At 32.4% G+C, this 22,881-nt stretch overlaps 3 protein-coding genes, 1 long non-coding RNA gene and 2 pseudogenes across 4 annotated transcripts; 4 read left to right on the top strand and 2 right to left on the bottom strand.

Moving 5' to 3' along the window:
• Window positions 1-1,178: 1,178 nt before the first annotated feature.
• LOC129286120 (acyl-CoA--sterol O-acyltransferase 1-like) lies at window positions 1,179-2,260 on the top strand (annotated as a pseudogene).
• Window positions 2,261-2,524: 264 nt separating this feature from the next.
• Window positions 2,525-4,292, bottom strand: LOC129285380 (uncharacterized). Its single transcript, XR_008587179.1, has 3 exons — window positions 4,013-4,292; window positions 3,282-3,347; window positions 2,525-2,732 (listed from the first exon to the last, which is right to left on the bottom strand). It is a non-coding gene; the product is annotated as an uncharacterized LOC129285380 (long non-coding RNA).
• A 9,021-nt stretch (window positions 4,293-13,313) lies between these two features.
• On the top strand, window positions 13,314-14,384 carry LOC129286119 (acyl-CoA--sterol O-acyltransferase 1-like). Its single transcript, XM_054922142.1, has one exon. It carries the CDS (start codon window positions 13,314-13,316, stop codon window positions 14,382-14,384), a length of 1,071 nt encoding a protein of 356 aa, XP_054778117.1.
• Window positions 14,385-18,820: 4,436 nt separating this feature from the next.
• Window positions 18,821-19,878, top strand: LOC129286118 (acyl-CoA--sterol O-acyltransferase 1-like; annotated as a pseudogene).
• A 438-nt stretch (window positions 19,879-20,316) lies between these two features.
• On the top strand, window positions 20,317-20,825 carry LOC129286955 (uncharacterized). The gene has a single exon (XM_054923067.1). It carries the CDS (start codon window positions 20,317-20,319, stop codon window positions 20,620-20,622), a length of 306 nt encoding a protein of 101 aa, XP_054779042.1. The 3' UTR covers window positions 20,623-20,825.
• LOC129286954 (BAG family molecular chaperone regulator 5, mitochondrial) lies at window positions 20,639-21,898 on the bottom strand. The gene has a single exon (XM_054923066.1). It carries the CDS (start codon window positions 21,777-21,779, stop codon window positions 21,156-21,158), a length of 624 nt encoding a protein of 207 aa, XP_054779041.1. The 5' UTR covers window positions 21,780-21,898; the 3' UTR covers window positions 20,639-21,155.
• Window positions 21,899-22,881: the final 983 nt, after the last annotated feature.

The raw sequence follows: 22,881 nt of genomic DNA, 5'->3' as shown, positions 1-22,881 counted from the left end.
TATAGTTGATAAAAAAAGCTCATTTATTAACTAGTTTCACCCAAACATGTTTTTTTTTTAAATTTTTAACTGATTTTTAAACTTACAAACTATAGTTTAAACTTTAAACCAACTAAATGAAATTTCAAACTAGCACTATACTTTTCATTCTGCCTTGAATGTAGCACAGGAAACAACGTATAATTAGTGTCTGTTTGGTTTATCATTGGAATCGATTTTCTAGGAATAAATCGATTTTAAAGGCAAATTACCCACATAGCAACAAAACGAGATAATCGATTAAATGGGTTAAAATTAATTTTTTTGTTAAGCTGAATTTGTGAGCTTCTGCAAAAACGCTATCAAAAAGCATTGGAAAAAATTATAAAGAAAGACCCAAAAAAATTATAAAAAAAAACACAAAATTTAATAAAAATAAACCAAACTCTCTTCTTTTTTTTTTCTCAATAAAATTCAAACTTTTGATCCTCAAAAAAGTTATTATCATAAGTTTCTATCAATTACCACCATCCACTTAGCACTTACTATAAAACTTATTTAAATAAAATATTAATTGGTAGAGAAAAATTAATTTAATCAATTTTATTAAAATTAATTTTAATAAAATAATATTCAAACAGATTACGTTATAACATAATTAATTATAATTAAAATTTATCATTTAATTAATTATTTTTATGATATATTATATTTAATTGAAATTCAAACAGGCACTTATATGCGAGAGGATAGCAAAACATCAACGGACGAACAACAGCTTAGATAATTAGAACCTCAATCTTTCCATCACCAAGCAAAACGTTTTTTAGGGCCGAAGAAGCAAAACATGTGACGATAAGCAATCTTCAATGTTGATAGTTGATAGAGGGCATCAATTAATAGGGTCCCAAATTGTGTTGAGTACTTAGACTTAAGGGGCCGTTCGTTTTCTCTCTTTTCACTTCAATCCCCACTCTAATCTCACTCTAAAAAAGTGTTTAGGGATCAAAGGAACTAAGTAATCAAAACTCAAGAGTCAATATCATCATTATAAATTATATATATCAAATATCTTCGCAGAATTTAAGGAAAGGCTTAAATTGTAAAATGATAAGTATGATTTTTAATATTTCTCTTGTCAGCATGCGTTCAAAAAATATCTATCATAAACAACACAAAATTGCCTCCATGGCAATGAGATGGGTATAGGTATTGAACAACATATTCTTTTATCATGAAAAAAATTGGCTACTAAATAGAAAAAATTCCACATTGAATGCCACCACTTCCATCGGATGAATTTTCACTCCAAGTAGATGCGACTCTCAATTTTGTTCTTAATAGTATAATTTAATATTGTGATGAGGATGGATAAAACACACGATTAATATCTATTCTCTTTTTGTTAAGACGAGTATAGAATTGATAAATTACTCAAAAATATCATGATATCTCTTATATTTAAAAATAAAATAAACTTTTAAAAATACCATTACAAAATAGAGGGCGTAACAAACAACCTCTTCATTCATTCTCAATGTTTTAGCTTCAGCCTTAAATTGAAGGCGAGATAACCAACTATATCAAGGCATGGCTTCAAGTCATAACATCTCTCTCTTACTATTTTCTCATTAACAAGCTTCTTCCTCCTCTTGAACCCTTTCTCTGTCTCTTCCTCATATTTCTTGTCTGCTCTCTCTTCCTCTCATTATGCTTATCTTGGAGATACTTTCACCTTCTTCATTGCCTAGCTCACTAACTCCAAGCTCTTCCTCTTTGCTTTTGGCAAAGCCCCCCCAAACAACACTTCATTGCTTTTGCTTCTCTTCCAATCAAATTCCACTAAAGGCCAGAACCAACAAACCATGACAAAAACTATAATCAGAAAGACCTAAAGTCTCCTATGGATTATGCTATTAAAGGTCTAATTTGTTGCCAGGACAGTGAGATCTTATAAATACAAACAGTACTTCTACCCAAGTTGGTCTTGACCCTTTATAGCATTCACTTGTATGTTTCCCTTAACATCATTATAATGGTGTTTACAGCCATGTGTCAAACTCTCATTAGAGTCGAGTTGGAGCCACAGTTCAATGAGCCTTACTTGGCTTCCTTACTTGGCCTTAGAATCCACAGTTCAAGATGGAACATCATGGCCTTTAGGATTCTAAGGCCCACGGTATATGGGCCTGCGTATAGTGTATGTCTATGATTCATGGGCCTCACTTCCAGTCGTGTAACATTCTTAGTATCGAGTTTCATCCATGAGCTCATCTTATAAAGTGAGGCGCACATAGGAGATCACGTCGTTCCTTTTACTTTATGGGCCTTGCTTGGTGGGGAAGATCTCTAGCAAGGTAAGGTGTAACACCCTCAAATTTACAGACCGATTTTTCGCAAATTATTAAAACCATTATCATGGTAGAAAAATTTCTACCACGATACATCCAAGACAATATACCACAGGTCTTAAAATATCTAAAAAGAAAAAAACAATTAGAACCATGAGGGACAGACATGATCCTCATAGCATGTTATTCAAATCAGATCATAAATCAAGAGGGACAGACATAATCCTCTTGGTCATATAAATACTTTTAATAAAAAGGATTAGAGTTTACATGCTTCACAAAGAAGATATGTCCTAAGTTGGCACAAGATACATTGTATAATCTAAAATAAGAGGCAACGTAAAAGATGGTGTCTCATACACCACAGTTACACCTCTGGTGCTTTCTCGGCCGGACTCGCTCCTGTAAAAATATTAACCACGGGGAATGAGACTTAAAAGTCCCAGTAACCAAAAATTAATATGTAATGATGCATGCGGATGTAACTAATCATGCGATTGCTAAGTGGGCACACAAAACATTTAACCGAACAATACTTTCAAACAAACCGAACAAGTATTTAATTTGCATGACTGCACCTTATATCCTCCTTTCGCCATGCTCGGACGCCAAATCACCCGGCCAAAGGTGAGTTAGACCAAGCGACACGCCACTCATTGGGTCCAATGAGGGCTTACCACGTGGTAATAATTAACCGAACAGAAATTTCCATTAACACCATACATTAAAATACCCTGACAAGTCATGCATCATTCAAATATCCAAACAGGAATATATCCGAACAATAATATCTCATCATGATAAACAAAAATAAATTTTTAACCCACTTGGCAATAATTTCAAACAAGTATATACAGTATTTATTTTCAATAATTCATAATTTTTCCAAACAACAAAACAACACATAACCATTCACAAACACACTCATCACAACACATTAATAATGGTTACCTTGTGTCTTGAATAACAAGTTCCCCTTCACAACTCCTTTTTCACCACTATCTTTGTCAATATAATCTACATAATTATTTCACAATACTATATATTAATTTTACATTAAAATAAATAACTCTAATTTAAAGAGTTAGAAAGTCTTAAATCTATAGTCCATATTAACACTAATTTAAGATTTATGCCTCATTTAACTTCCCAAATTCTTTTCTAAAATTCTCGTACCCTAATGAACTATTTTTTTTTATCCTCAATTCACTTCTAGTATCACAATTTCATCCTTCTACATTCTAAAAATTCATCCAAAAATAAATTAAAAATTTTAGAATTATCCTGAAGCCTCAAATCACCTTTCTATAACCTCAAAAATACCTATTCATACTTAAATAAATATTTAATAATCATAGGTTTATCCCTACGTCTTAGATTCCACATAAATTCAACCATATAGATCTAGATTTTAACTCAAAAATTCTTAAACATGAGTTTCAACCTCAAGAAAATATTCTATAATATTTATTATATCCCTAAGAATTTTAACCTATATTTTTAATCCATCATATCATCAGATTAACTATCCTATAGAAAAATCCTAATCAAAATATTTACTCTATCCTACAAAATAATCATATCACTAGAAAGCTAATATTATTTAGAAAATAACTATAAAATTAATTTTGTAATTAAATAAATTTTTAAATGCTAATCTAAACAGGAAAGTTAGAACATACCTGAAGAAAAAGAAAATAATCCCCCCTTGTGAGAAAACGCCGAGCAACGTGAGAGGAAGAGAGAAAAATAATATAAAAATGGGATTGTGAGTCCTAAAATTATATTAAAAAAAAACTATAGGTTTGAATTTAATTATTCAAACCTTTGGGCCAAAAGTTACAATTTTCTCTAAATTGCATCTTAGCCTCTCATGCTTCCTAATGCACACACCCCCTCCTTTTTATACATGAAGGCACCTCTTCTCTTCCCTCATCTAACCAATGTGGGACTTAGAAACAACAACCTTCCACCCCTTTTTTTTGTTCCTTCTACCTTCTCTCTTTTTTTTTTCAACACATACATAAAAAAAAATTATTTATGTATTATATCTTAACTAAATATTGCTTATGTGGTTTTAAATTTAAATTTTTAAATTCATAATTAAATACCTAACCATAATATTATTTCTAAATAACCTCAAATAATATAAATTCCTATTATTATCATTTTTTTTTCTCAAAACCTAAATTCCACAATTTCTTTATTATATAAAAAATCAGGATGTTACATAAGGTTGCTAAGAGCGATATCAAGATCGTTGAGCATTTGGTTTGCATTGGTTATGGCATTCAGGCTTATTTTCCCTCATCTTCTTTGGTACAAGGTAGATCAGAGGGGACTTGATGAGTATGCAACTAGTGACAAATCTAGAAACAAATGGGGGAAAAAATTAAAAACTACTTAAAATATAGAGGCTAACACTAATTTTTACAATTTTGACAAGCAAAATTAAAAAAATCAAGAGGTAGTGAAATTGTAGGGGGGCTAACACCCCCTTGCATTTGTCCCTATGCGCAACAATGGGCATGTTTTTCAAGAATGTTACTTGTTGTTTGATGCTCAAGCATCTTGATCCTTCCTGCTTGTCAATTTGATCTTGATCCCTCTATTGGAAAAATTATTGTAATTTTGGACTTGTACTCTTGCTGCAGCGTAATGGCAAGTGGAGGTGAAGTCATGCAATAGAGAAATGAATCGTGTTGATAATATTCTAATGAAAGAGCCTCTCACTAATTCATCTGGCTTTATCTTCTTTAGCTCACCACCTGATCTTATTTTAGAGTAACTTGAAACTTGGAAGGACACACAGACATGAATGTCTACATCTACGAATAGTATAACCTCTTTTTTTATTATTAAATAATAGTATTACCTCTTTACATCAAAACATCTGTGCCATTGATTTATGATAAAAAAAATTAAAATAGTTTCAAATTAATATTATCAAATGTTATCTATATTTATGAAAACCTATGTTATTCATGCTTGTAAAGAATGAAGACAATGAGATCAATTAAATATATTTTTGTTCTTTCAACTCTTAATAGGCTTAAGGGCATTGATAAAAGAAGATGTGAAAATGACCATGGCTGCTTGTTTAGATTGGAAAGAAAGCTTTGGAAAGAATATCAAAAACTTTACATTCAAAAGGAGATGATTTGGTTTCAAAAAGCAAGGTACAAGTGGCTATTATAGGGAGATAAGAATACAAGGTACTTTCATACTATTACAAGAATTAAAAGGAGGAAAAGTAACATTACTACTCTGCAAAATGAAGCAGGTGAGTGGATTCATGATAACCTTATATTGAAGAATATGGCCAGCGATTACTTCAAAAACCTCTATTCCAGGGACCCTAATATTCTAAGCTTCTCTGATTGGGTTCAGGCCTTCCCTAGTCTCCCAATTGATGTCTAAAATCATATCCAAAGAGAAGTTTCTGATGTGGAGATTAAGAATGTGACTTTTAGCATGGGATCTTTTAAAGTCCTTGATCCTGATGGACTGCAAGCTCACTTCTTTCATGATCAATAGGGCATCATTAGTGGAAAAGTTTACGATTTGGTTAAACAAGTTTTTGCTAATCTAGATAAAGTCAAGGAGCTAAACCATACCAATATCACTCTTATTCCTAAAGTGGATCACCCCACTTCCCTTAAGGACTTTAGATCGATCTTACTCTGCAATATGAGTTTGAAAATCATAACCAAGATTATTGTTAACAAATTAAAGGGAGTACTTAATACCCTCATTGAAGCCAATCAATGTAGTCTTATTGGGGGTAGGGAAGGGTATGATAATGTCATTATTACTCAAGAAATCATACATTACATGCAAAGTAAAAGGAGCTGAACAAATTTGGTTGCAATCAAAATGGATATGGAGAAAGCTTATGATAGACTTGATTGGAGTTTGATTGAGAGGACTTTACTGGACATTAGCCTTAATCACACTTTTGTTAAAATTATTATGTCTTGTGTCTCTCTTGTTTCTATGAGAGTGATATAGAATGGTGAAGAGACTCAAGAATTTTATCCTTCAAGAGGGATTAGGCAAGGAGACCCTCTAAGTCCTTACTTATTTGTTCTCTGTATGGAGCGCCTAGGTCACCTGATTCAAAGAGAAGTGAGACTTAAGAGATGGAAACCTTTTAAAGTTGGTACCCAAGGGCCAAATATTTCCCATATGTTTTTTGCCGATGATTTAGTCCTCTTTGCTAAAGCTTTTAGAAGACAAATGGAAGTTATTTGTGATATTATGATTAAGTTCTGTAATGGATCGGGCCATAAAATTAATCTCATAAAGTCTAAAGCTTTTTTTCTCAAAGAATGTGAACTTCCATCATGCCAAAGATTTAAGCGATTGTTTAGGAATTGGACTCATCGCAGACTTGGGTAAATATCTTAGTATCCCTCTCCTTCACCAAAGAGTCTCTGAAAGTATCTACTAGCCCATTTTGCAGAAGGTACGTAATAAACTTTCATTTTGGAAGGGTAAATTCCTTTCTCTTGCTGGCAGAGCTGTGTTGATTAAGTCTGTTATCTCTACTATTCCTAATTATCTCATGCAGTCTACTCTTATACCTAAGAGGATTCTAAATGATATTGAAAAAGTCAGTAAGAACATCTATTGAAATTAGGGTAGAGAGGATAGGAAAATGCACCTTATTTGCTAGGATAATCTTAAAAAGGATAAAGTAGAAGGTAAAATAGGGTTCAAGGACTTATACCTACAAAATTTGACTTTCATTATGAAATTATGTTAGGGATTAGTAACCAAACCTAATGCTCTTTAGGTTGAAGTTTTAAAGGCCAAGTACAAATATGGTCATGGAATTTATCTGTTTGTCATGGAAAAAATAAACTCATTTGTTATTTAGAAAAGTATTGTTACTGTTTGGGATAAATTTATATCAATGGTGGGTAGGAGAGTTTTTAATGGTCGAAACACCAAAGCCTAGCAGGACTTATGTACCCCGCTTTGAAAAGTCATTAATTCATTATGTGGACAGAAACTACCATCTCCTTAATCCTAGAGCCTGTGTGGACCAATTTACTCACAGCAATGGGGGCTGGGATTGGGACAAATGGCTCAAATTTTTGCCTTTGTGGGTTGTTAAGAAGATTATGATGGTTAAAAGACCAAATGTCAATCAAGAGGATTGTTTTGTTTGGAGATTTTCTTGAGATGAGAATTTTAGCATCAAGTCTACTTATTCTTTTCTTAGACATGAGAGAGATCTTAATACGAGCCTATATAGAGGAAGCTATAGAAGTAGCCAATTCCTGAGAAAATCAAACACTTTTTTTGGCAAGTTCTACATGAGAAACTCTCCACCAACTCTCTTAGAATGACAAGAGGAATATCTATGAGTGCAAGAGTGTAACAGTAAGGAATCTATTATTCATATACTTCGAGATTGTGAGATAGCTCAGCAATTGTGGTCTTTTATCACTAACCCTTCATATGCTCAATCTTTCTTCTCTTCAAATTTGCAGGTATTGCTTAGGAGAAATGTCTAAAACAACTACAGTTCTAGAACGAGAAAAAATTAGGCTTGGCTCACTACCTTTTGTACCATTTGCTGGCTCTTATGGAAAAATAGATGTAAAGGAGCTTTAAAAGGAAGAAGACTTGAGGCACTTGACATTGTACATAGTGCCAATTTGCAATCTGCTGAATCTGTAGAAAATGGAAGACTCAAACATAAAATTTTCAAAAAGGTAGATAAATTGGAAACTAGATGGTCTCCACCTACTAAAGGTTATCTTCGATTTGACGTGGATGGATTAGTGAACTGCCAAGGAGATGCAACATGTGGCGGAGTTCTAAGGGATTCACAAGGTAGTTGGATCATAAGATTTCAAAGCAGATTGGGTTTCATTCCATCTATTGCAGCATAACTTTATGCATTGCATCTGGGTCTTAAGCTTTATAAGCAATATCAGGTGAATAAAATTGTCTGCCATTCTAACTCTTTAGAAGCTATTCACTTGATTCAAACAAGTGAAGGTCTTAATCATCCTTTAAGACCTAACATTATAGAGATACAAAAGTTGATTTTCTCAGATTGGGAGGTTGAGATTCATTACTCTAATCGTGAGGCTTTACAGGTGGCTGATTCTTTAGCTAGAGATGCCCATAATGGGTTTTTTGATTTCTGTATTTTACATGAACCTGTTACTAGATGCATGGCCTATCTTAAGGCTGACAAACTATTTGTAACTCATTAATTAGTTGTACCTCTAGGTCTTCTGACATGTCTTTTAATATATATATATATATATATATTTGTTCTTTCAAATAAATCATAAATTATAAATAATTTCTAATTTTTCAATTCTTTTGGTTGAACCTTTATTTAAATATTAATTTATGCATTATGGACATGGTTACAAAGGAATTTATTTTATAATTTTATATATTATTTAAAATAATAAATTAATTATAAGATTCAATTACAATTAAAATTGATAATTCAGATGAGCCTAACTCAATTTTTGAAAGAATTACTAGAAAGTCCTATTCTAGAAGGCTAAATACACTATAATCTCATAAAATATACAAATGATATTGAAGTTGCAAGTACTTAAATTATAAATAAGTTTTTATATGTAATTACCTAAATGCCCTGGTGTTTTAAAAAGGAAAAAGAGCTGAACGAACACACCCTCAGCTTCTTCGACCTTCATCTTCCTCAAGCTCGCGAAGTCGTCATCTGCACAACAGAAGTATGTCGGGCTACTAAGGTTGAGTCAAATTCGAGACGCCAAGAAGTCCATAAACCGACTCCCATCCTCGAACTTCGTCGTTAACCAAAGGAAGCGGATCAAGGGAGAACATGGAATGAAGTGGCCGTGCCGTGGTGGCGATTGTGGCTGCAGTGGATGGAAATGCTATGGCCACGGAACAGGGAAGGCTCTTGTCGAAGAGAAAATGTTAGTGGTGTGGTGGATATATATGGTGATGAGGCTGCTAGTGAAATAGTTGGTGGTGGCTTACAAAAGAGAATTCAGAGATGGTGGTCGGTGGAAGCTGCAAGTGAATCAAGACTAAAAGAATGGTGGGTTTGAAAGCTTCATGGAAGAAGGAGGAGGTTGAAGAAAAGCTAAAGCTCTTTGCGTTTGGCAATTTTTTCTTTTAATGCAGCTGCCAATTAGGTAATGCGCAGAAAAACTTATTTATAATTTAAGGATTCCAGACTTCAAAATTATTTGTAAATTTCTTGGGACTATAATATATTTAGCCTCTTAGAGCCGGACTTTCTAGTAACTCTCTCGTTTTGTATAGAAAAAAAATATAATAATTAATCTTTACAGTGTTACAGTATTTTATTGTAAGTTTATGTATTTTTTTTAATGTTCCAAGCTCCTATAGCTTTTTGCATATGAAAGTCCATTTACTTTTAAATATCTTTGGAGGGATGATGACATGGTATTAACAATGTTAAATTATCTTGCATATAACTAATAAGGATAAATATTGTATTAGATGTTAAAATGAAGATGAAGTGGCAATCTAATAAAGAAATAAAAAAAGGAAGGCCGAAGGTTTAAACGACAGAAGCACCATGCCCCGAAAGGTAAAAGGCTTGAACCATAGTAACCATAAACTTCTTGACACTAGCCAGCATTGTCGTCGGAATAGCCTTTGTGGGAAAGCGATCATTGACTCATTTATGATTTTAACATGTTAGCATCTCCATTGATACTGTTAGTTACACGTAAGATATCCTAACATAGTGCCACATTATCGCCTCTTTTGAAATATTTAAAAGTAAGGGGATTGACATTGTATATGAGAAAAATTATAAAGATATAAAACATTAAAAAAAATACAAGAATTTATAACAAAATGTATAAAACTATAGGTTGATAGTTGTGTTTTCTTTTTTCTTTTTTATATTAGCATAATTCTAAAAACAACATCTGTTATTTCCTAGTTGGTATCATTTATGGTTGAGATTGCAATAACATTTAATAAGCCTCAAACTCCCAACTTTTATATGCAATAATAGTGGTAGACCTAGAAAAATGAGATTTAAATTTGGTGATTGTACTTAATATAGGCATTAAATACTTGTATCATTTGAATTGCTAAAATTTAGATCAATGATTATAAATTTATACTTTATTTGAGATTAATGAATGTGTGAGTTTATCTAAATTATTAATCTAAATTTTAACAGCTAAGATAGTACAAGCATTTAATGCATGTACTAAGTACAGTCACTAAATTCAAATTCAAAAAAATGAGGTAGTAAGAGTATAATTTATAACTAACAATAGATTTAATACTTTTATAAAAATAATTTTAAATAGTTATTAAATTTTAAATATTAAAAAAGCAAGGCATAAAATAAAAAATTTTATATAGACAACTTTTTATGTATATTAGGATTATGTTTTTTTATTTTTATTAAATAAAATTTATATACCTCCTTTGCATGGAAGAGATTTTTTTATGATAAAATTTTTATAATTTTTTTTTGTAAATTATTACTTCACTATTACCAAACTATTTCTATTTAAGGTTATAAAATTTTGATAATATTTTGGCCTTCCAAGTCGTAAATCTTTTTTAAGGGTAAGTGAATTTGATAAAGAACTAGAATGTTTCCTTCGATGATACTTTTAAGAAAGCTGATAGATACATTAATTGGCTAGCTCACCTCAAGTCACATAATATTTGATAGCATTATTTTTTATAAACCATCTCTGATCTGGGGTGTGGAATTTTGTTAAATTCTGATATCACTGAGTTTAATTTGATCTTTTCCAGCATGAATTTTTCATGGCCTTCACTTTTTTTTTTAAAAAAAAAAGTTGTACTTGGTCATAAAAGGATCATTTCTTTTTCTCTCATTCAATTAGGTTTTTTTTTTAAGTACTACATTGCATCTGTTTTTTAAGAAATACAATAAAAATCCTATAATTAATAGATAACAACATACTTAAATGCATGAGGACAACATGACATGGACGGATAACAGCTAAAATACTTAATCAGAGAGTTACTATTCCGAAGCAAACACGGGAGCACAATAATCTTCAATGTCATCGGTGTAAACTTGTTAATTTTTTTTATAGAAAAAATATGACTTTGAATCCCAATACTTTGTTTGACTTTTGCAATAAATTTTAGAATATTAAAAAATAAAAATGCAAAGACTTAAAGCAATAAAAAAATTGTATGAACTTATAACAAAACTTAAGTAAAATATAAGAACTTAAAGTTATATTTTTTTAAAATAAAATATAAAAGTTATATATTTTTAACTCCTAAAAATTATAAATAACTTTTGTTGTTGCAGGTAAAGAAGTAAGTGATGTATACATTCTTTTAAAATTTGAATATGATTAATTAACGTTGTGTGTTCTTCTTATAAGCACAATGATAAATTACAAAATATTTTTGCTTTTCAAATTGCCAATTTAGTTGAAAATGATGAGATTTAGATAGGAAAAGATTAAATTAGCACATTACCGTGGCATGGAGACACTAGATAATATTCTCATTTTAATTTATATGTAATTTTTTATGTATGTATAGTACAACTACTTCAATTCTTGAATATATAGTTATTATATGATTTACTTATTCTCAATGAGACAATATTGCATATGCACGTAACATTAATTTCATTTAATTTTATTTTTATTTTACATCTTGATGAAAAAAAGTATAAGAATTATTACTAAATTTTGTGAAACAATATCATTAAAATTTTAAAATATCTTGAATGCTATGTATTTAGTCTCTGCCACAAGAGTACTCATTCAAAAGTTAAAAGATTATAGTTGGAAATGCTTTATAAAAAAGTTACTTATTTTTGTAATAGCCAAGTCATTGAAATTCCTAATGTGAATATTTTTTACTTTATACTTTTGGCCCCCTAATTAAAATTTTTGTTCTGCCCTATTGTTCACTATTGATGGAGTGTCTCCAACTCTCAATTTTTCACTAATGAAAGGAGGTAGTTTCTCATAAAATGATGAATTAAGATTTAAACCTTTATTAAAAAATGTGCTCACATTTAATACTTGATGATATCTTCAATAAGATTGTCTTTGATAGAAGAATATTTGTAAGTAAAAGAAAAATTCTCCCAAATTTTCACTTGGACTAAAGGGTCCTCTCTTTTTAACTTCAATCCCTGTCGGTTTGAAGAAAAAATTTTAGGATCAAAGGAAAATGGTTAGTTAAGATTCATTATATCATTAAATTTTAAATTGTAAAATGGTAAATATAATTTTCATTATTTATCTGATTGTCGGCAGGCCTTGAGAAAATATCAATATCAATGTAGTTGGAAAGTTGATATAATATCTGGCTCATCTTATGCACGGAATATTAAAGATGCGGGCACAATTACAGCTAGCAAGTTTAACACCATATACTCCCTCAGTCGGGCATTTGATAATAAAAATTATACATATTAATAAAATGTATTAAATATATTTTATAATTTTTTAAAATAAAAATATAAATTTTTAAAAGTTTCTTTTATTCAATATTAAATTTATAAAAAATATTAAAAAAATACATGATGAAAAAGATATATTAAAAATTATTATTTATAAAATTTTATTTTTATTAAAATATTTTGCATTTTGAGATGTTGAATATCTTTTAAAAATATTTAATAATTTTAAATGGAAGAAGTATTATTTTCAATGGGAATGGGGATGACTTCGACGACCTTAATAAATGAAACAAAATTCCCTCGTTGTCCAGGAGCTTTATATAATAATGAACTATATTCTCTTACCACGACAAAAATAATAAGTAAATAAATAGAGAAAATTCCACAAACCTCACAAGTTGCGAGTCAAATATGATTATGGATGCCCACCATTTCCATTCCAAGTTTCTTTCATGTACACGCCACACTCTCAATTCCTCAACCCTCTCTGAGCTCTGATCATCAACACATGACAACCTCTTCATTCATTCTCAACGTTTAAGCTTCAGCCAAAAATGGAAGGTGAGATTGTCAACTACATCAAGGCGTGGCTTCAAGTCATCCCATCTCTCTCTTACTGTTTTCTCGTCGGCAAGCTTCTTCCTCCTTCTAGACCCTTTCTCAGACTCTTCCTCATGTTCCCTGTCTTCTCTCTCTTCCTTTATCTTCCTCTCAATCTTCACTCTCTTCATCTTGGAGGCACCTTCGCCTTCTTCATTGCCTGGCTCGCTAACTCCAAGCTCTTCCTCTTCGCTTTCAATAAAGGCCCCCTCTCTCTCCCCCCTCTCTCTCTCCCACGCTTCATCGCTCTCGCTTCTCTTCCCATCAAATTCCAACAAACCCCAGAGCCAACAAGCCATAATAATAACGATAACAATCAGAAAGGCCAAAAGTCTCTTGTGAAATACGGCATTAAAGGTTTGGTTCTTGCTGGGATAGTGAGATCCTATGAATACAAACAGCATTTCCACACCAACTTGGTCTTAACCCTCTATAGCATTCACATATATCTGACACTTGAGATCATTCTAGTGGTGTTCGCGGCCGTGAGTCGAACTCTAACTGGGGTCGAGCTAGAGCCACAATTCAATGAGCCTTATCTGTCTTCCTCACCGCAGGATTTCTGGGGACGTAGATGGAACATTATGGCCTCCAGGATTCTACGGCCCACTGTATACGAGCCCGTGTATAGTGTGTGTTTGCATATGATGGGCCGTAAATGGGCCTCCCTTCCGGCCGTGTTCGCTACGTTCTTAGCATCGGGCTTAATTCACGAGCTGATCTTTTATTATCTGGGCCGAGTAAGGCCCACGTGGGAGATCACATGGTTCTTTATCCTTCATGGATTTTGCTTGGTGGTGGAGATCGAGTTGAAGAAGCGGCTTTCGAGGAGGCTGAGGTTGCCTAAAGTGATATTGGGACCGTTGACCGTTGGTTTTGTGTTAGTTACGGCATTTAGGCTGTTCTTCCCTCAGTTTCTTCGGTGTAAGGGAGATGAAAGGGGCCTTCAGGAGTACGTGGCAGCGTTCATGTTTCTGAAGAATGTCACTCGTTCATTGACGCTCGGAGCATCGTGGTCCTTGTAAATCCGATATTTGATACCTCCATTGGAAAAATTATTGTTAGTTTAGACTTTTACTTTTTTTTTCCCCCAAGTCGAAGCCCACAAATAAACAATGCTACCAGCATTTTGAATCATATCAACATATAAAAGATTTCTACAACTAAAACGCAGAGTGGCAAACATATGAACATTTAGGATATCAATAAAAACTTGATGAGTCAACTAATCCGAACATTTATTTGCTTTTTTAAAGATGTAATAAAAAATGATAATTCAATCTCATATAATAAGATTTCTAATTTTGTTGATAATAACAGAAAGTGAGTGATTAATAGATAACTTATTGCATATTAACGAGAGAGCTTTAATAAAGTCAGAGCAAACATTAACTTTGTTAAACTTTTCAACCCAACAAATATTTACTCCTCCCAAAATGCCTATAAGTTCAACTTTCATACTTGGGTGATATTCTAGATATTTGAAGAAAGATTCAATCCAATTGCTTTGGTTGTTTTGAATGTGTTTGGGCAGAATGAGGCCACCACAAAAAATTGTAATGTGAATGTTGACAGAGTCATCTATATCCAATCTAATTCATCCTTCTTTTGGGGAGAGCCATTTAGCTTTTGTTTTATTACCCTTCTGTGTTAAAAAGTCAATTTTAAATTGGAGATCTTGATCATTGAAAATATCTTAAATGTTAATGAAAGTAATGTCTTTGTCATGAATGCCTTTTTCAAAATAGATATTTTTATATCTTTCTTTTCAAATGTTCTAGCACACATGGCAAAAAATAACATGTGTTAATTCATAGCTTTCCTGTGCCAATGTGTCCCAGTACTGAATGACTTAAATTTCTTATACTAGTGTAGTTCTAAAAATAACACGTCCATACATAATGACTAACATTTATGGTTGAGGCCAGAACGATATCAATGAAATTTTACTCCTATATTTATATGAAATAAACCATTGCAAAGTTGGCCAAAAAAAAATAAACAATTGCAAAAGCATTTTTTTAAGAATGTTTTCATTAATTGAATGAAGAACACAATCATTGATTCATATAATTTTATTAAATTTTATTTTTAATTCTTATAATGTTTTTAATATTTTCAATTTTTATAAAAATAAAAAACACTAAAACTCTAAGGATCTAAGTAACAAACATTATTCAATTTTACTGAAATTATAAAAACTGAAAACATTAAAAAAACTATAAAAATTAAAAAAAATTGATAAAATTATAGAAACCAATAACTGTGTTTTCCTCAGTTGAAAATAAAAGTCATAGTCTCGTTTACTTAACAACCAAATGCAACCTAAATCTTTCATGTACTCTTTTAAACTCGAAGGCCTTTCTGGAGTTTGAAGGGAATGAAAGGTAAGGAAGATGAGAGAAAATTTTAATTAGATTTATCAAAAAAGAAAAGAAAATTTTAATTAGTTTAATTTTTTAAAAATATGAATAGGCAGGGTTATAAAATTTAATTGGTAGACGATGTAAGAATAAATGATAAAAAAAATAAAGTAAAACCTTTCAACATCATTTTTCTTAAATTAAACTCATTAAAATTTTTCTCTGCCTTCTCTTCCTTTCATCGCTTTCAAATCAAACAAGGATTTGGTATTACTTTTTCATTAACTCGCTGATTTCAATCTCAGATCAAATATATAGACTTTCGACTTTGAATGATATTTTAGTTTCCTCTCCACCGTCTTTAGTTAGCAGAGGTATTTAGCTTTATATCCATCCACTTAATCTTGTTTCGTTCCAGTTGTATTGAGATGGATTCTTTTAGCCATGAAAAAAACAAAATAGGACATTTCGAGATAAGATGGGAAAGGAATTTGGAATGGGGTAGTATATAAGATCGCCCTTGGTACAGTGACGGATTTAGGGGTAAACAGGGGTGCTTGCCCCCCATGTGAGAAAATTTTTGCAAGTTTTACTTCATTTTTACTAGTAAAAAATGTTAAAATTAATTTTTATTCCCACTATTATGTAATTTTTTATTTTAAATATGATTGTCTTAAAAATTAGTTGTATTAAAATATTTCAATTTTTCAAAATCATGCATGAAAAAAAAATAGGCTTAAACAAGAAGCCCACCAATTTATATTCCTAGCTTTGGGATAAAGAACAGACTAATAACGAATCAAATACATGTCCATCTCTATTATGTAATGGAGCTAAATTTAACTTAAATGATTCAAATTTAAAAATTTTAAATTGTAATTTTTTAAAAATTATTCATTAAATCACAATTTTTTATAATTATTATAAAATTACACTTTTCACAATATATTTAAATAGTTAATTTATAAATATTATAAAAAAATTAAAATTACATTGAATTAGTCAAATTAAATATGTATGATGCAATTCCTTTTTTTTAATTAGTCAGTTCCTGCACAGTGAAGATAAACTCATATATTTGTATGTTATTACTATATACAAAGATTTTCACTTTAAATGTTATATCTTCTTTAAGTCATTTCATATTTTTCCATATATATAATTACAATTATAAATTTAATATATTAATAAGAAGAAAATTTATGAATATAAGAAGAAAAATTGTGAATCATTTATTTTTAATAAAGATAATTTGATAATTTATATAAATTTATTAATGATAAAAAAATTTCTAAAACTTTAAGAGAATTATAATATTTTAAAATATTAAATTATTATTTATATATTTTAGAAAGTTTTATTATCATTTCCTCTTATAACAAATACCTACTTACACGTTGGAGGAAAAAAAAAAAAAAACCATACCACGACATATTATATATAACACCAATATATATGATTCACGTGCAGCGCACCAGGAGGGAGAGAGGAAATGAGAAGTGGGAGGGGGGTACTTGAAAATTGAGATGGTAGGTTATCCTAGGCTAGGTAGAGACTTTTTTTTAAAAAAAAATTATGACCATGGAACTCGATTTAATTGAGGTCAAGTTCTATACTTTCACATTTTAAAAAAATTTGAATCTTAGTCTAATATAAATTGAGTCTCAAATTTATAACATCCTAAAAAATATTTTTAAAAGTATAGTATATGGGTAAGTAATTTTTTTTTTTTGGTAGCATTGAGGTCAAATTGCTCCCTTTTAGTCTCAAGTATTATATATATATATATATATATATATATATCTGTTAAAAATATACACTAAATATACTAATTGTATTAATATAATTTATTCTTATATTTATTATTTTAATAATAAATTATATTAATTATAATTTCAATATTTACAATTCCTATTCAAAATCAAAAGTTCTTGAAATTGATAATTTTAATGATACAAAACAAGTCATATAAGGTAATCGCCTTTTTCTTACAATATATTAATTATATTAATACATGTTATTCACACACATTATAATTTTTATTTATATCTTATTTCTTGCTTTATTTTTAAAAGAGTCATTAGCTTTAAATATCTCAACTAAAGAAAAAGAACAATGACTCAATGTTGTGCTTCATTTGTATGTTGTTGTTGCTCTTCTAACTTGGATGTCATTTATAATTGTTGTCATAATATGTTATGTATTATATATATTTGACTATAATTTATACACTTGTAATTATGATTGATATAATTTAACAATTCATTTTAAATTATTGGTGTGATTTATATATTCATATTGTTTTGATTTCAAATTTAACAAGTTATATGATTTAATATTTTAATGAATGTTGTTATTCAACATTTCTCCTATATTGTTTGTTTTTATTGAGATGATTTAATTTTTAATAAGACGGGATGGCTTTTAAAATAAGACAAGACATATGAAAAAAAATTTAATCTCCATCATTTTTTGAAACAGAATATGTGATAGAGATATTTCGATCTCATCCCGTGAATATTTCTCCTCATAAGTTTGATGATTTTTTCTGATTTACTGTGAACAACGGGCAATTTTTCGTTTCAAACAGAATGAATTAAAAAAAAAAATCAATGGCTTCTTGTCCTCAGATTTCCATTCTTTTTAAAGCTTGGACTATTTGTTTAATAGAATTTGATTTGACAGCAATATTCAATTATCTCAAATATTATATATAACAAATCGAAGTTTCATTATTTATATTGTATTTGACCCGCGTTAAGAAAACATCTGTAGTTGGAAAGTCCACTCTATATAACTCCCTGCCTGCACCCGGAATATTTATAAAGAAAATACCATGCAGCCAGGAGCTTGTTTTTTCTGCATTTAATAGTGTTTTATTTATTGCGTAAAAAACAAATAAGTGTATAAATAAATTTCCACGCGCCTCACACATTTAATTAAAATTCAGGGCGTCGACCATTTCCATTAAATTTTCTCCAGAAATGAATTCCTAATAAGATTCCAATCCTCTCTTTGACTCCGATCATATCTATATATCACAGATATATAGACATGATATAGTGCCTTAATTCTCTATGTTTAAGCTCGAACCAAAAATGGAGCATGAGGTTATGAACTACATCAAGGCATGGCTTCAAGTCATCCCATCTCTGTCGTACTGCTTCCTCGTTGGCAAGCTTCTTCCTCCTTCTAGATCCTTTCTCAGACTCTTCCTCATGTTCCCTGTCTTCTCTCTCTTCCTCTATCTTCCTCTCGTTCTTCACTCTGTTCATCTCGGAGGCACTTTCGCCTTCTTCATTGCTTGGCTCGCTAACTTTAAGCTTTCCTCTTCGCTTTCAATAAAGGCCCTCTCTCTTTTCCTTATCTCTCTCTTTCACGCTTTATCGCTTTTGCTTCTTTCCCTATCAAAATCCACATACCACTGAGACATAACAACAACAACAACAACAACAATCAGAAAGGCCAAAAATCTCTTGTGAATTACGCCATTAAAGGTCTGATTGTTGCTGGGGTTGCGAGATCTTACGAATACAGAGAGCATTTTCACCCCAAGTTGGTATTAACTCTATAGCATTCACATATATCTGACACTTGAGATTGTTCTGGCTCTGTTCGCAGCCATGAGTCGAGCTCTTGTTGGGGTTGACCTGGAGCCACAGTTCAACGAGCCTTACTTGTCTTCCTCATTACAGATTTCTGTGGCCGAAGATGGAACATTATGGCCTCTAAGATTCTAAGGCCCACGGTATACTAGCCAGCGTATGATGCGTGTCTTCGTCTCATGGGCCGAAACTGGGCCTCACTTCCGGCCGTATTCGCACCCTTTTTAGTATCGGGTTTTGTTCATGAGCTCATGTTTTATTACTTGGGCCGAGTGAGGCCTACGTGGGAGATCACTTGGTTCTTCATCCTTCATGGGCTTTGTGTTGTGCTGGAGATAGTGTTGAAGAAGAACTTTTCAGGCAGGTTGAGTTTGCCCAGAGTGATATCGGGACCCTTGACCGTCGGATTTGTGTTGGTTATGGCGTTCTGGCTATTTTTTCCTCAGCTTCTACGGTGCAACGGAGATCAAAGAGCTCTCCAAGAGTACGCCGCAGTGATTGCGTTTCTCAAGAATATCACTCGTTCTTCGGTGTTTAAAGCATCATCATGATCCAACTCTGTTCATTCCAAAATTATTGTTATTTTAGATTTTTCCCTGTCAAGCACCTAATTTTTTTAATGGATATCAAACTACGATAAGATTAAGAATATCAGCCATTCAAGCTAGACTAGCATTGTGCAAACCAAGAACTGGCATGGCAGAGATATTATGGCGGTAAATGTGGTGGTTCGATAGTAAGGTCGGTCTAGAACAGCAATAAACCTTCACTGCAGAACATTAAATAGATCCTTATTATCGATGCTATATACGTGTATAGTCCTCTCAAATGTTTGTCGACAGATCACACATGGGACTGCTAAGTATAACAAGACGGTGCCCCATACCCTTCAATATATATATATATATATATATTATATTCAGGACTCAAGCGCTGTATAAATTAGCAAGCCAATCAAGAAGACCTAACTAAACTACCTTTGGGCTCACATGGAGGTGAAGAAGCAAGCCGTGGTGGTTCAAGCACACGCTGCGGCGTTGGTGATTATGCTGATGTTGGTTTCGCCGGTGCTGGGTTGCTCACCCAACGGCAGGGGATGCAAAGACTGCATTGTGAACCAGATGAAGCAGAGTTGCCCATCCTGCACGCCAATCCTTCACTGCATGGCCCGTTGCTTGTGGGGTGGCACCTCAAGGTCTGTTTGTACCAAGAAATGTGACTGCAATAGTGGCTACCCAACACTCTCTGACTGCAAAAGATGCATGCTAAAGTGCAAGTGTAGCTGTGTGAACTAGAAGCCAAACAACGATATCAAGATATATATACTTCAGCGAGAGGCGGTCCTTCAAATTTTCACAACAATCGTGTGAAATCTAGTATCTATATTACAAACTAAAGATTTGGCTCTAATTTTGCTGCGTTTGATAGTTGAAGAATCTTGCTCTTGTTCGGAATTTCTAGCTTTGTATTACTAATGTAAAATTCAGTTGCTTGCTAATTTGGTTCTAACTGTGTATACATGTTTTTAGTAGTACTAGCCACGAACTATATCGTGATGTTTTGCATATCCATGTCGGTGTCAACAACCGCGCTTCCTAGTTAAAATTGTCCATCCCATCTTCACCAATTTTGGCTTTAAGCTTGCCGAGTCTGATAGTTGAAGGGTCTTGAACTGGTTCTGAATTTCTTTCGGATTTGTCATGATAAGAATTTGCTACGTACTTTCTTTGTTATAGTCACTAGTTCCCATGTTTTCAAGTAAAGGTCATAATCACACAGCGTTAAGGTAGAGGGATACTGAAGTAGATATACAAAGCAGATGGGAAATTTAGGGTTGACGGAGAAACCTTTCAAGGCATCGGAAACCCAAATTCTGAGCAGAAAACCTCTCCATCTCTTCGCCACCTCTCTCCCTACAAACACTTTCTTCCATATCCGCAACAAAATCAGCCCAATTACTCATCAAGCCATTGCGGCCCCACCAATTGTAGGCATCGACCTTGGATTCACAAACAGAGTCCAGTATCTCCTGCAACCCCACAATCCGACGGCTCACTTTTCTTCGAGCCTCCCTCACCGTCGGATTGATCCCAGGAACGGAGTCCAGTCTCAGCAACAGAGCCATCAACGCCTCGTTCATCTTCAACTTCTCCAGCTCGTTGCTCCGAACGGCGTCCACCGTGTCCTGCCGCTGGATCAAGCGCTGTAGGCGGTCAGCCTCAGAATCGACGGCGGCAATTCTTCGATAGAGGACGCGGATTCTGTGGGAGCGATAGGCGGATTGGATCTTGAGGGCGGCGTTGGATGGGGAGAGGCGGGGACGGACAACGGGGACTTGGTTGGAATTGTGGGAATTACGAGGTGTAGAGAGGTCATTGTTGTGGGTGGTGTAGGTGGCGGTGGTGAAGGAGGAATAAGAGGAGAAGAAGACGGGCTTGTGAGAAGGTTTCATGGGGAAAAGGGAGAGTGGGCAGTCAGAGAATGGCGAGAAGAGTGAAGAAGAAGAAAGAAAAGAAAGCGAGACTGAGATTCGACTTTTCGAGAGTGAGTGAAAGAGAGAATTTTTTTTATTGGAAATTTGAAATTGAAAATGGGAAGACAACTTTGCCTTGAATTATTGAATCCTGTTGGCGCGGTGTACGCTGGAGCCATGCACAATCCCTCCCCTGTATGCATGCATCTCCAATGATATCTCGATCGTTAGCTTTGAAATTTTTTATTTTATATTTATTAAAATAAAAAAATTATAAATTTTCTAATAAACTTGATAATCACCCATATGAAAAATCTATATTTAATTTGAATAGCTCAAATTTAATATTAATTTTTTTATATTTTTTTATAAATTGATTGCGCAAATTTATTCTAAACAATTCAGATTTATAACTTTTAAATTAAAATTTTATATTTTTTTTATTTAATAAATATAAAATAAAAACAAAAATAAAAGTCTTTTAATTTCAACTGTCCAAAAAAATATGGATGATCAAGACATCATTAGAGATCCAGAGGAGGCGTAGTGAAAGAAATGTGTAGAGGAGAGAAGCTGACTATGTGTAATCTTTGGTGTTCAGTCATTGAGAATAAATTGTCAATAAAAACTGTCTTAATAATGCAGCACCCTCTTGTAAGAGGTCTTGAGCTTAAATATAAGGTTAACATTTTTATATGCACGTATATGTGTGTATCTCTTTAAGGAAAGAATTAGCTCAAGGGTAAAAAAATTTTAAAAAATTTATGAACAAATTTAGCTAAGTGCATCAGGGAATGAGTGCCTATCCACGTATACACAATTTTTTTTCTTCAAAATTTTAATTTTACCACCTCATTTTGTTAAGCTGACATCTTTGAGACATTGGCATCTTACTCACTATAACCTAGTTTCTAAAGACAACTATGGAAAGGTCTATGGAACAGACCCGTCATGGGATTTCAATAAGTTCGAGGTGCAAAGACCATCATGTCTATCGGATTGGATGCAATCAACATGAATTTACCGTTCACGTTATCCACCAGTTTCCCAAGGGTTGCAATTAGTAAAACCTTCATGCTTA

The sequence above is a fragment of the Prosopis cineraria genome, unplaced genomic scaffold (genome assembly GCF_029017545.1).
Source record: "Prosopis cineraria cultivar Desert tree isolate PC_DT_omini unplaced genomic scaffold, ASM2901754v1 PC11, whole genome shotgun sequence".
NCBI lineage: Eukaryota > Viridiplantae > Streptophyta > Magnoliopsida > Fabales > Fabaceae > Prosopis > Prosopis cineraria.
The sequence above is the reverse complement of the archived record's forward strand: the minus strand, read 5'-3'. Positions and strand labels throughout refer to the sequence as shown.